The 14,789-nt window shown below is 38.5% G+C and overlaps 1 protein-coding gene across 1 annotated transcript in view; it reads left to right on the top strand.

Moving 5' to 3' along the window:
- Window positions 1-14,789, top strand: part of LOC128641725 (uncharacterized) — a 392,787-nt gene that overhangs the window by 214,028 nt on the left and 163,970 nt on the right. The window contains exons 23-27 of the mRNA XM_053694250.1: window positions 2,219-2,356; window positions 2,634-2,648; window positions 2,733-3,554; window positions 3,640-3,771; window positions 3,892-4,088. Of these exons, the coding sequence (XP_053550225.1) occupies window positions 2,219-2,356; window positions 2,634-2,648; window positions 2,733-3,554; window positions 3,640-3,771; window positions 3,892-4,088 (1,304 nt within the window). The remainder of the gene's footprint in view (window positions 1-2,218; window positions 2,357-2,633; window positions 2,649-2,732; window positions 3,555-3,639; window positions 3,772-3,891; window positions 4,089-14,789) is intronic.

The following is a 14,789-nucleotide window of genomic DNA, read 5'->3' on the forward strand; positions in this document are numbered from 1 at the left end:
GGCGCTTCTGTCCTCTTATGTTGTGTACAAAAACGTTAGCAAAGAAACAATTATTGTAGGGTAAAAAGACATATTAAACCTGTACCATTTTATAGATGGAATGTACACTTTGAAATCATTTTTATATTACATTAAAGTATAATACATCAGACAAAAATGGACAAAAAGATGAAAGTAAACAGTATTTTTATTTATATTTACAAAAATAAACATACTAGTAATGTATTTACATGTCTTTCTAATAACTATATTATATATATATATATATATATATATATATATATATATTTATACATTGCACACAATTCAAGAATTAGTTAAAATAATAAAGCTTTCATTAGTAGCAGTAGAAAAATCCTAATTACTTTTAAACCTGACTCATAATAGCGATTATCAGCAACTATGTAATTGCAGTGTTCTATTGTGATATCTGTCTATACCTGTTTTTGACTTGACTCTCTGTTTTTGCTGCCCTCTTGTGGATTATGTTCAGTTTTACTCAGAACTGTTGCTGAATTCTTACTGCAAGGTGTGTTTGTTTGTTTTCACCCACTAAATACAAAGTTTACTGTATTTCTTTTAAACTAACTCTCCTGTGTGTGTGTGTGTATTTGTACATGTGTATGTTTATATGTTTTTGTGTGTGTACATATGTACGTGCACACATACATTCATATGTGTATATGTCATACATACATAGACATACATATGTACACACACATGCACATACATACATATATATACACCTTTGAGCCTTTCCCAGTCCAACACCTTGTCATATACCATGCAATTTTAAACAACTTTCCAATTTACTTTTATCATCAAATTTGCTTTGTTCACTTGGAATTCTTTGTTGAAAGTTAAACCTAGGTAGGCCCATATGCCAAATTCTAAGCCCTTAAAGGCCTCCTCTTATCTCAGTGCATATTGACAGTTTTTCACAACTACACAGTTATAGTTCATTTGTGTTATATAGATAACATTGTGCTCACTCCCGTGAAGATATTTATAAATCAGCTCTGATTGGCTAAAGTGCAAGTCTCTGAAAAAGCAGTTGCGAAACGCGTACCAGGTGTTCGCACTGCTCCTCTCTCCTTGCTCCCCTCTAGCTTAGTTGTTGGCCTTTAAGGCACTGTTCTAACATAGACTTGGGTGAATGGGGTATTTACTGTTAGCTTTGGTCAATGCAATTGGGATTTTAGGTACGTAACCATTTGTTTCTGGTTGATTGCCAATTGTTGTGGGGTCTCTCACCTACTTTGCTTTTGCTTGTATCATTTTAACTAACTGGTTAACGACCAGCCACAGCTTAAATACGGTTTATAATACCCTTTTAGAGTCTATATGATAATCTACTGTTTATTTTATAATACACATATTGGCACAGTAGTGTATATTTGGTTCTGTTATTTTTATAGACTCAGTAGCATTGCTCAATACCCCTTTAATACTCCTTACCTCTGGGTAAGTGATTATTGTTTATTAATGAGGCCACCGTTTTTTGAGCAATTACAAACCCTGTGTAACCTCTATCATTTTGAGTTCCCGCTTGATTCAGTGTAAAAAGTCACCCATTAGCTACGGCTGGGGACACCCTTAAAAGTCTATATAAGAACAGCTTTATAGTAATAATCACTAGTGTTGGTTTTCAATCGGTACAGATTTATCACTGTACCATCTGTTGAGAGGAGCTGGTGTGTCTACTTCAATCTGACAACTTTTTAAAGCATTTCATTTTAGTGGTGGCTTAGTCCATCTGTATTTTATATGCAACATAAATTCACAGACTATACATATATGCATTTGTAATTGGCTGATTGCTATCACATGGTACAAGGGGAGTGGAAATATAAATAACTTTGAAATTTGTTATAAAAAAATCTACTACTAATTTGAAGTTCAGACTAAGTGCTATTGCATTGTCTTGTTATCTTGCATTTGTTGATTATGCAAATCTAATGTGTTGACTGGTCCTTTAAAATGCAAGTCTGTCAAAATAACTGAAATAAGGGGGCAGCCTGCAGAGGCTTAGATACAAGATAATCACAGAGGTAAAGCATATATTAATATAACTGTGTTGGTTATGCAAGACTGGGGAATTGGTAATAAAGGGATTATCTATCTGTTTAAACAATTAAACATTTTCAAGTAGACTGTCCCTTTAATAGTTTCTGCACATGCTTATACAGTCCATATCTAACACATTATTTATTTTTAGGAAACAATGTTCATTTTGAGAAAACCCAGTCATACGCTTCTGGTCATTCTTATCTGGTGAAGTCTCTTCATTTTGGAACCTGGTTTCTAGATTTAATTTACTATGGAAACATTTCAGTAAATATATTGGGATTCAGTGGTAAGTGCTAGACCAGTTATAATTAAAAAAAAAACAAGTTTTTAAAAAAATAAAGCAGTCAAATATAATATGCTAATCCAATGAAGTAATATTTTAATATGATCATTTTAAAGCTGATATAGTTCTCTTTTTTTTTTACTAACATTTTATTGATTTTTCTCCTAAGAGACTTATAAGCAAAACACTGCTTCAAGAATACTAAATTACTAAGATATAAGTATTTTTTATTTGCATTTATTATACAAAAATAACTCATTATGTTCAATTCCTTTTACAGATTTTGATATAAAAGGTAAGAATAATTAAATATAAAATAACCCCAGTAATAAAACAGTAATTGTGCTGAATATTAGCTTATTACTTTTATCACTTACAGGAAATTGCTCTGTTTCTGAATGTGACCCAAATGCATCATGTGAGGAGTTTGGAGGTTACCAGCAGTGCACTTGTAAAGAAGGATTTGCAGGAGATGGTGCATTTTGTTACGATATAAATGAGTGTAATGATTACTTTACCCATCAATGTCGTTATCCTTTGTATTGTGTCAACTCTATTGGCTCTTACAACTGTTCCTGTGTATCTGGATTTACAAATGCACCAGAAGGGCGCTGTGAGGACATTAATGAGTGCTCACGTGCGGATCTTAATGACTGTCATCCTCTGGCTGTTTGCATAAACTTATATGGCTGGCACCGCTGTAGCTGCCCATATGGATATTTTGGAAATGGAAGTTATTGTGAAATCAATGAATGTGAGCAAGGGATGCCATGTGATAAAAATAATGATTGCACTAAAGTCATTGGATCATACACCTGCAGTGATCCATGTACTGACAATATTGTGCTAGATGAACCATGGCGCAGTACAAATAACATAAAGACTGAAGAATATTACAACTCAGTTGGCTTGTATCACTGTGATAATAATCTTCAAGGCTGGTATAGATTTAAGGGAGAAAATGATCAACAAATTCCTGAATACTGTGTCCCAATGTTTAGCTGTGGGGCAGCCTGTCCAATGTGGCTTAATGGCAAACATCCTACCATAGAGGAAGGTATTGTCAGTCATACAGCGTGTGCAAACAGGAATGGGAACTGCTGTTATTGGTCATCTGCTCTCTCATTAAAAGCTTGTCCGGGTGGATATTATGTTTACAAATTTAAGGGAACACCAGCATGTAATTTGGCTTATTGCATGGGTAAGTAATTCTGCTCATAGAAATAGCAGTCATAAGTAAATGATTTAGCAACTCATTGTATTAATGAAAGTACATTTCTTCTTAGAATCTAATTTCAGTTGTTCTGATGTGGACTGTTCTCTTGATGAAGAATGTAAAAATCTTAATGGAGTCTCAGAATGTCAGTGTAAAAACGAATCAGCTGTCAGAAATGGAGGAGGAGCAAGCAATTTGGAAAGTAAGGTTCCGTTAACCAATCATTTTCAGTGAAAACAAATACAAGTTTTTAAAACATAGTTCAACAGCTTTAATAGAGATTGGTAATATCTCATTGTCATTCATCTCTTTGTTATTTCAGGGTATCTCTCACTAGAATGTGATTTAAACAAAATCAAGCTATCTTTTAGCAAGTGTCCTCTGGAGAGGATGGGTTTTGACACATCAGTAATATATCTAAATGACAGTAAATGTACAAGTATTATTGAAAGAGGAGAAACAACTAATGTCACGTTTCTCACATATCCCAAGTTTAGATTCTGTGGAGCTGAACGGAGTGTAAGTACAATGTCAAGTAAATTGAATATTATATATAGTGTATTATTTCCCTAGTTGTCCTTGCATGCAGCGTCTAAAGCTACAGAGTTTATCTTTAAAATGTATATTTAATCAGAATATATAACCTAAACTCATTCTTTTTTTATCCTATAATATAAAGGGCCAAGTGTGTTTGTCCGAAGCTGTCATGCACAGTAGAGACAGCACGAGGACAAACACACCTGGCCTTTGAGTTCTACTCCCTAGCTGATCCATCTGCGGCAGAAGTGGGCGTGACTGGGCATGTGCAGGGGGCGTGGTCGGCATTAAGGGGGCGTGGCCGGGCGTGAATGGCCTGAAGGGGGCCTGGCCGGGCGTGAAGGGGGCGTTGCCAGATGCAGTAGTGACATAGAGAGGGGAGGGAGATAGAAAGGGCGGAGAGATAGATAGAGAGAGAGGAGGGGAGAGAGAGACAGGAGAGGAGGGGAGAGAGAGAGAGAGAGAGAGAGAGAGGAGAGGGGAGAGAGAGGGGGAGAGAGAGGAGGGGAGAGAGAGAGAAGAGGGGGGGAGAGAGAGAGGAGGGGGGAGAGAGAGAGGAGAGGGGGAGAGAGAGAGGAGAGGGGGGGAGAGAGAGAGGAGAGAGAGAGAGAGAGGGGGGAGAGAGAGAGGGGGGGGAGAGAGAGTGGGGAGAGAGAGAGCTGAAAAGAGAGGGGGAGAGAGAGCACAGAAGAGATGGGGAGAGAGAGAGCTCAAGAGAGACGGGGAGAGAGAGTGCAAAAGAGATGGGGGAGAGAGAGCAAAAGAGAGGGGGGAGAGAGCGCAAAGAGAGGGGGGAGAGAGAGCGCAAAAGAGAGGGGGGAGAGAGAGAGAGCAAAAGAGGGGGGAGAGAGAAAGAGAGCAAAAGAGAGGGGGGAGAGAGCGCAAAAGAGAGGGGGGAGAGAGTGCACAAGAGAGTGGGAGAGAGAGAGCGCAAAAGAGAGGGGGGAGAGAGAGCACAAAAGAGAAGGGGGAGAGAGAGAGCAAAAGAGGGGGAGAGAGAGAGAGCACAAAAGAGAGGGGGGAGAGAGAGAGAGAGAGAGAGAGAGAGAGGGAGAGAGAGAGAGAGAGGAGGGAAGAGAGAGAGAGAAGGTGAGAGAGAGGAGGGGAGAGAGAGAGGAGAGGGGGGGAGAGAGAGAGAGGAGGGGGAGAGAGAGAGGGGAGGGAGAGAGAGAGGGGGGGAGAGAGAGAGCTCAAAAGGGAGGGGGAGAGAGAGTGCAAAAGAGATGGGGGAGAGAGAGCTCAAAAGAGAGTGGGAGAGAGAGCGCAAAAGAGATGGGGGAGAGAGAGAGAGCAAAAGAGAGGGGGGAGAGAGTGCGAAGAGAGGGGGGAGAGAGCGCGAAGAGAGGGGGGAGAGATTGCAAAAGAGAGGGGGAGAGAGCGCAAAAGAGAGGGGGAGAAAGAGAGAGCAAAAGAGAGGGGAAAGAGAGAGGGGGGAGAGAGCGCAAAAGAGATGGAGGAGAGAGAACGTAAAAGAGATGAGGGAGAGAGAGAGCACAAAAGAGATGGGGGAGAGAGAGAGCGCAAAAGAGAGGGGGAGAGAGAGCACAAAAGAGAGGGGGGAGAGAGAGAGAGCGCAAAAGAGAGGGGGGAGAGAGAGAGATCAAAAGAGAGGGGGGAGAGAGAGCTCAAAAGAGAGGAGGAGAGAGAGAGCAAAAGAGAGGGGGGAGAGTGAGAGAGCAAAAGAGAGGGGGAGGGAGAGAGCGCAAAGGGTGGGACCGCTGTTCTGCAAAAAATGGCCCATGTGAACGGGCTTTAGGACTAGTCAGCTATATTACACATATAAAGTCATAAATAGCTACTGATGACAAATAATAATAATAATAGTGAGGACAAATAAATAATAGCAAATACTATTTAATATCTGTCTATCTATTATCTATCTATCATATATCTATCTATATATCATCTATCTATCTGTTATCTACATATCTATCTGGTATCTATCTGTCTGTCTGTCTCTTTTTCAGTCTGTCTGCCAACTAGATTACGAGTTTTGCGTTACGGTTTTAACGTTGAAAAAAATGGCCATTTCAGCATAAAAACCGTAATGCAGCCATTACGAGTCTTGTCAGTATATGTCAGGGTGCCAGGAATCAGACTGAGACGAGAAGTGCAAAAATAATCACACCTTTATTAAAAGCAAAAAATAATAAAAAGTCCACAAGTCAAATAACAAGCCAGGAATCAAATACCAGAGCTGGTAGTCAGACAAGCCGAGTCAGGAGCCAAAGCGAATAGTCAGACGAGCCGAGTCAGGAGCCAAAGCGAGTAGTCAGACGAGCCGGAATCAGGAAAAAGGAAAACAGCAGAGTCAGGAACAAGCCAGGGATCAGGAACCAGGAGGGACGTCAGGCAGCTAGGAAATACACAGGAGTTCTCACAAACAGGTCTGATACAACGTAAAGACAAAGCATACTGAACAGAGGCCCTTTATATAATAAGTGATGACATCACAATTCTGAGACTGCATCCTGTCTCACATGGATGATGCACACCAGTCTGGCCATAAAAGGAAGTGCAGGAAATGAGCAGCATCCCCCACAATGCACCATAGTCTGCAAGAGAGGTGAGTAAAATGGCTGCCAGCAGCACATGGCAAACAAAACAGGTAAAACCCTCACAGTATAGCTGTACCACAAGAATTTTAGCATGTAACGCAACGTCAGTGCCGCATTAAAAATAATTACGTTTTTGCGTGGGATTTCCATAGTGCCGATATTACAGGTTGTGCAGTGAGGCTAAAATGCTTGCATTCCAGCCTATACCGACACGATCCGTTCCGCTATCTGAGAGCAGTAGTTATGAGTTTTGTGCAACAAAACTGTTAAACAAAACTCATAACTAAAATGTTACAAAGTACACTAAAACCCATAAACTACCTATTAACCCCTAAACCAAGGCCCTCCTGCATCTCAAACACTATAATAAAGTTATTAACCCCTAATCTGCCGCTATAGACCAGTTAGTCTGACATCAATAGTGGGGAAGATATTTGAAGGGATTTTAAGGGATTATATTAACGAGCATATTCATGTAAACAAGATTATGAGTTCTAATCAGCATGGTTTTAGGAGAAATAGATCATGTCAAACTAATATAAGTAGATTCTACGAGGAAGTAAGTAAAAATATAGATAAAGGGGAATATGCTGATGTGATATACTTAGATTTTGCAAAGGCATTTGATACAGTGCCACATGAAAGATTAATGCACAAAATTAAGGGACTGAGAATAGCTGAAAATGTTAGCTCATGAATAAATAACTGGATAAAAGATAGGGAGCAACAAGTAGTAGTAAATGGATCATACTCAGATTGGACAAAGGTAATAAGTGGAGTCCCCCAGGGATCAGTACTGGGCCCTGTTCTTTTTAATATTTTTATAAATGACTTGGAGCAATGATTAAATAGCGACATCTCTATTTTTGCAGATGATACTAAGTTAAGTAAGGTCATTAGGTCAGAGCAGGATGAACTTTTGTTACAAAGGGATCTGCAAAAATTAGAAGTATGGGCAAGTAAATTGAAAATAAGATTTAATACGGGAAAATGCAAGGTTCTACATTTTGGAAGTAAAAATAAGCAGGCAACATATTTTTTAAATGGCACAAGACTTAGCCAAACAAAGGAGGAAAGGGATTTGGGAGTAGTATTAGATAACAAGCTAAAGATGGGTGCACAATGCAGGGCAGCGGCTTTAAAGGCTAATAAGATACTAGCATGTATTAAAAGAGGCATTGATTCAAGGGAGTAAAGAATAATTTTGTCACTATACAAAGCCCTGGAAAGACCTCACCTTGAGTATGCAGTGCAGTTCTGGGGACCAATCACAAAAAAAGATATTGCAGAACTAGAAAAAGTTCAGAGAAGGGCCACAAAGCTAATAAGTGGACTGGAGAATTTAACCTATGAGGAGAGGCTAGCCAAACTGGGTCTGTTTTCTTTAGAAAAAAGGTGCTTGAGAGGTGACATGATTACTTTATATAAATATATTCAAGGCCCATATACAGAGATGGCAGAAGCTCTGTTTATTCCAAGAAAATTGTTTCAGACAAGAGGTCACAATTTAAGGTTGGAGGAAAGGAGATTTAGGCCTCTAGTTATCAACGCGTCTACTTTACCTGCCTTCGCCGGCCCAATACGCCCGCCTAAGCTCGCCTACCATTGCCGCCGCGGACCTGAATACGTTCGCCAAAGTTATCAAAAAAGCTGTCAAAAAGCCGCGCACCAAGTACGGGGCGATGAGCAGCGGACTGTGATAGTTATCACTCATCCGATCTCGCTGCTCTTCGGCTTTTTGACAGCTTTATTGACAAGCTGTCACTAAGCACCCATACTAACTACACTGTTCTACCCCCTATACCGGCGCCCCCGGAGCCCCCCGCGACTAAATAAAGTTATTAACCCCTAAACCGCCGCTCCTAGACCCCGCTGCAACTCTTATAAATGTATTAACCCCTAAACCGCCGCTCCCGGACACCGCCGCCACCTACATTATACCTAGTAACCCCTATCCTGCCCCCCCTATACCACCGCCACCTATAATAAAGTTATTAACCTCTATCCTGCGGATCCCGGACCCCGCCGCACCTAAATAAATAGTTTAACCCCTAAACCGCCGCTCCCGGACCCCGCCGCAACCTATATTAAACTTATTAACCCCTAATCTGCCCCCCCCTACACCGTCGCCACCTATAATAAATGTATTAACCCCTATCCTGCCCCCCCTACACTGCCGCCACTGTAATATAATTATTAACCCCTAAACCTAAGTCTAACACTAACCCTAACACCCCACTAACTTAAATATTAATTAAATACATCTAAATAAATTTAACTCTTATTAAATTAATTATTCCTATTTAAAACTAAATACTTACCTTTAAAATAAACCCTAATATAGCTACAATATAAATAATAATTATATTGTAGCTATCTTAGGATTTATTTTTATTTTACAGGCAACTTTCAATTTATTTTAACTAGGTACAATAGCTATTAAATAGTTATTAACTATTTAATAGCTATCTAGTTAAAATAAAGAGAAATTTACCTGTAAAATAAATACTAACCTAAGTTACAATTACACCTAACACTACACTATACTTTAATAAATTATTCCTATTTAAAACTAAATACTTACCTGTAAAATAAACCCTAAGCTAGCTACAATTAATAATTACATTGTAGCTATTTTAGGATTTATATTTATTTTACAGGTAACTTTGTATTTATTTTAGCTAGTTAGAATAGCTATTAAATAGTTATTAACTATTTAATAACTAGCTAGCTAAAAGAAATACAAAATTACCTGTAAAATAAATCCTAACCTAAGTTACAATTGAACCTAACACTACACTATCATTAAATTAATTAAATAAATTACCTACAAATAACTACAATTAAATACAATTAAATAAACTAACTAAAAGTACAAAAAATAAAAAAAGCTAAGTTACAAAAAATAAAAAAAGCTAAGTTACAAAAAATAAAAAAAATAAGTTACAAACATTTCAAAAATATTACAACAAGTTTAAGCTACTTACGTCTAATCTAAGCCCCCTAATAAAATAACAAAGCCCCCAAAAATAAAAAAAATGCCCTACTCTATTCTACATTAAAAAGTTACCAGCTCTATTACCTTACCAGCCCTTAAAAGGGCCTTTTGCGGGGCATGCCCCAAAGAATTCAGCTCTTTTGCCTGTAAAAATAAAATACAACCCCCCCCAACATTAAAACCCACCACCCACATACCCCTACTCTAACCCAAACCCCCCTTAAATAAACCTAACACTACCCCCCTGAAGATCATCCTACCTTTAGCCGTCTTCAGCCAGTCGACCCACCGATGGAACTGAAGGATAGATCCGGAGTGGCAGAAGTCATCATCCAAGGGGCACTGAAGAAGTCTTCCATCCGATTGAAGTCATCATCCAAGGGGCGCTGAAGAGGTCTTCCATCCGATTGAAGTCTTCATCCAAGCGGCGTCTTCAATCTTCATCCATCCGGAGCGGAGTGGAGCCATCTTCAGACGAGCCGACGCAGAGCCATCCTCTTCTTCCCGACGACTAACGACGAATGAAGGTTCCTTTAAGGGATGTCATCCAAGATGGCGTCCCTTCAATTCCGATTGGCTGATAGGATTCTATCAGCCAATCGGAATTAAGGTAGGAAAAATCTGATTGGCTGATTGAATCAGCCAATCAGATTGAAGTTCAATCCGATTGGCTGATCCAATCAGCCAATCAGATTGAGCTCACATTCTATTGGCTGTTCTGATCATGAAATGTTTGTAACTTATTTTTTTTATTTTTTGTAACTTAGCTTTTTTTATTTTTTGTAACTTAGCTTTTTTTATTTTTTGTACTTTAGTTAGTTTATTTAATTGTATTTAATTGTAGTTATTTGTAGGTAATTTATTTAATTAATTTAATGATAGTGTAGTGTTAGGTTTAATTGTAACTTAGGTTAGGATTTATTTTACAGGTAATTTTGTATTTCTTTTAGCTAGGTAGTTATTAAATAGTTAATAACTATTTAATAACTATTCTAACTAGCTAAAATAAATACAAAGTTACCTGTAAAATAAATATAAATCCTAAAATAGCTACAATGTAATTATTAATTACATTGTAGCTAGCTTAGGGTTTATTTTACAGGTAAGTATTTAGTTTTAAATAGGAATAATTTATTAAAGTATAGTGTAGTGTTAGGTGTAATTGTAACTTAGGTTAGTTTTTATTTTACAGGTAAATTTCTCTTTATTTTAACTAGATAGCTATTAAATAGTTAAAAACTATTTAATAGCTATTGTACCTAGTTAAAATAAATTGAAAGTTGCCTGTAAAATAAAAATAAATCCTAAGATAGCTACAATATAATTATTATTTATATTGTAGCTATATTAGGGTTTATTTTAAAGGTAAGTATTTAGTTTTAAATAGGAATAATTAATTAATTAAGAGTTAAATTTATTTAGATGTATTTAATTAATATTTATGTTAGGGGGTGTTAGGGTTAGTGTTAGACTTAGGTTTAGGGGTTAATAATTTTATTACAGTGGCGGCAGTGTAGGGGGGGCAGGATAGGGGTTAATAAATTTATTATAGGTGGCGACGGTGTAGGGGGGCAGATTAGGGGTTAATAAATTTAATATAGGTTGCGGTGGGGTCCGGGAGCAGTGGTTTAGGGGTTAAACTATTTATTTAGGTGCGGCGAGGTCCGGGATCCGCAGGATAGGGGTTAATAAATTTATTATAGGTGGCGGCGGTATAGGGGGGCAGGATTGGGGTTACTAGGTATAATGTAGGTGGCGGCGGTGTCCGGGAGCGGTGGTTTAGGGGTTAATAACTTTCTTATAGTTGCGGTGGGCTCCGGGAGTTGCGGTTTAGGGGGTAATACATTTATTTAGTTGCTGCGGTGTAGGGGGGGGGCAGATTAGGGGTGTTTAGACTCGGGTACATGTTAGGGTGTTAGGTGTAGACAGCTCCCATAGGAATGAATGGGATATCTGGCAGCAGCGAACATGAACTTTCGCTATGGTCAGACTCCCTTTGATTCCTATGGGATCCGCCACCTCCAGGGCGGCGGTTTGAAAACCAGGTACGCTGGGCCGGAAAAAAGTGCCGAGCGTACCTGCTAGTTTTTTGATAACTAGCAGAAGTAGTCAGATAGTGCCGAACTTGTGTGCGGAACATCTGAAGTGACGTAAGAATCGATCTGTGCCGGACTGAGTCCGGCGGATCGAAGCTTACGTCACTATATTCTACTTTTGCCGGTGTCTAGGGCTTGATAACTAAGGCGAATCAGCCTCGCCACAAATACGCTGCGGAATTCCAGCGTATTTGAGGTTGACGGCTTGATAACTAGGGGCCTTAATCTCCTGCAATGGAAACGTGAGAGCAGCAATACAATTGTGGAACTCATTACCAGTTAGTGAATGCCAATATCCTGGATACATTTAAAAAATAGTCTGGATACATTTCTGTATATAAACAAAATTCATGGATATGATTGCTAGTATTAAATGGGTCACCTTTTAGTGGGGTATTTAAGTTTAACTGGATCTTTTTGTAAGTATTTTAGATTTGTATAGGTTGAACTCGATGGACTTCGGTCTTTTTTCAACCTTATCTACTATGTTATCTACTATGTTATCGACATCGCCGCCACGAATAAAAGTTATTAACCCCTATTCCGCCGCTCCCCGACATCGCCACCACTAAATAAAATTATTATTAACCCTCTAAACCTCTGGCCTCCCACATCACCGCCACTAAATAAACCTATTAACCCCTAAAGCACCAGCCCCCCACATCGCAAAAACTAAATTAAACTATTAACCCCTTAACCTAACAACCTCCTAACTTTAAATTAAAATTACAATATCCCTATCTTAAAATAAATAAAAAAACTTACCTGAGAAATTAAAAAAACCTAAGTTTAAACTACCAATTAATCTAACAACTATTAAGGCTGTGACACACTGCAAGCGGTGCGGCGCGCAGTGTGTACATGCAGCTGTGTGCGCTCAGTGTGTCCTGCCTTTTCATCTCTGAACACTCTGCTGCATCAGGTCGCGTAGCTAAGCGCTCAGAGATGAAATATTTGAACTTCAGAAGCGATGCGACGCGGAGCGAAGCAGCTGCATCGCCCCGCGCCGCATCGCTTGCAGTGTGTCACAGCCTTTATACTAAAATTAAAAAAACTACCAATTAAATAAACTAAATAACACATTTAAAAAAAAAAACACTGCTAAAAAAAAATTAAATCTAAAATTACAAATAATAACAAACACTAAATTACAATCTAATAGCCCTATAAAAATAAAAAAGCCCCCTCAAAACAAAAAACCCTAGCCTACAATAAACTACCAATAGCCCTTAAAAGGGCCTTTTGTAGGACATTGCCCTAAAGAAATCAGCTCTTTTGCCTGAAAAAAATACAAAGACCCCCCAACAGTAAAACCCACCACCTAACCAACCCCCCAAAATAAAAAACCTAACTCTAACAAAAACCTAAGCTACCCATTGCCCTGAAAAGGGCATTTGTATGGGCATTGCCCTTAAAAGGGCATTTAGCTCTTTTGCATTGCCCTTAAAAGGGCATTTAGCTCTTGTAAAAAAGCCCAAACCCTAATCTAAAAAAAAAACCCCACTGTTTTTACTGTTGGGGGTTCTTTGTATTTTTTTTTCATGTAAAAGAGCTGATTTCTTTAGGGCAATGCCCTACAAAAGGCCCTTTCTCTTGTTAAGTGTATCCAGTCCACGGATCATCCATTACTTATGGAATATATTCTCCTTCCCAACAGGAAGTTGCAAGAGTCCACCCACAGCAAAGCTGCTATATAGCTCCTCCCCTAACTGCCATACTCAGTCATTCTCTTGCAAGCCTCAACATAGATAGGAGGTCGTGAGAGTCTGTGGTTTTTTATACTTAGTTTAATCTTCAATCAAAAGTTTGTTATTTTTAAATGGCACCGGAGTGTGCTGTTTATCTCAGGCAGTATTTGGAAGAAGAATCTGCCTGCGTTTTTCTATGATCTTAGCAGACGTAACTAAGATCCATTTGCTGTTCTCACACATTCTGAGGAGTGAGGTACTTCAGAGGGGGAATGGCGTGCAGGTTTTCCTGCAGATAAGGTATGTGCAGTAAAATATTTTTCTAGGAATGGAATTGACTAAGAAAATACTGCTGATACCGAAGTAATGTAAGTAAAGCCTTAAATGCAGCGATAGCGACTGGTATCAGGCTTATTAATAGAGATACATACTCTTATAAAAATTTGTTTTAAAACGTTTGCTGGCATGTTTAATCGTTTTTTAACGTACATTGGTGATAACACTGTAATGTTGGTATAGCCTTAAATGCAGTAAAAGCGACTGGTATCAGGCTTATTAATAGAGATACATACTCTTGTAAAAATGTGTTTTAAAACGTTTGCTGGCATGTTTAATCGTTTTTTAACATATGTTTGGTGATAAAACTTATTTGGCCCTAAGTTTTTTCCACATGGCTGGCTTAAATTTTGCATAGAAACAGTTAACTGAAGCTTCCCACTGTTGTAATATGAGTGGGAAGGGCCTAATTTAGCGCTTTTTTGCGCAGTTAAAATTACAAAATGAATCATCCAGATTCCCTCAGCAGTCCCATGAATACTACAGGACATTTCTAAAGGGCTAAAAAGACTTCCAAAATCGTTTATAGGGAAGGTAATCCACAGCTCTGCTGTGGCAGTTTGTTGTGTCTGTTTTTAAAAACGTCTATGTCGTTTTTTTTATCTGTTTTTTTGCATTAAGGGGTTAATCATCCATTTGCAAGTGGGTGCAATGCTCTGTTACCTTATTACATGTACTGTAAAAATTTCGTTTGTTTTACTGCCTTTTTTCACTGTTTTTCAAATTTTGACAAAATTTGTTTCTCTTAAAGGCACAGTAACGTTTTATATATTTGCTTGTTAACTTGATTTAAAGTGTTTTCCAAGCTTACTAGTCTCATTATTAGTCTGTTCTAACATGTCTGACATAGAGGAAGCTCTGTGTTCATTATGTTTTAAAGCCATGGTGGAACCCCATCTTAGAATGTGTACCAGATGTACTGATTTCATGTTAAACAATAAAGATAATTTTTTGTCTTTAAAAACATTATCACCAGAGGATTCTGTCGTGGGGGTAGTTATGCCGAC

Source organism: Bombina bombina, chromosome 11 (assembly GCF_027579735.1).
Source record: "Bombina bombina isolate aBomBom1 chromosome 11, aBomBom1.pri, whole genome shotgun sequence".
NCBI classification, from domain to species: domain Eukaryota; kingdom Metazoa; phylum Chordata; class Amphibia; order Anura; family Bombinatoridae; genus Bombina; species Bombina bombina.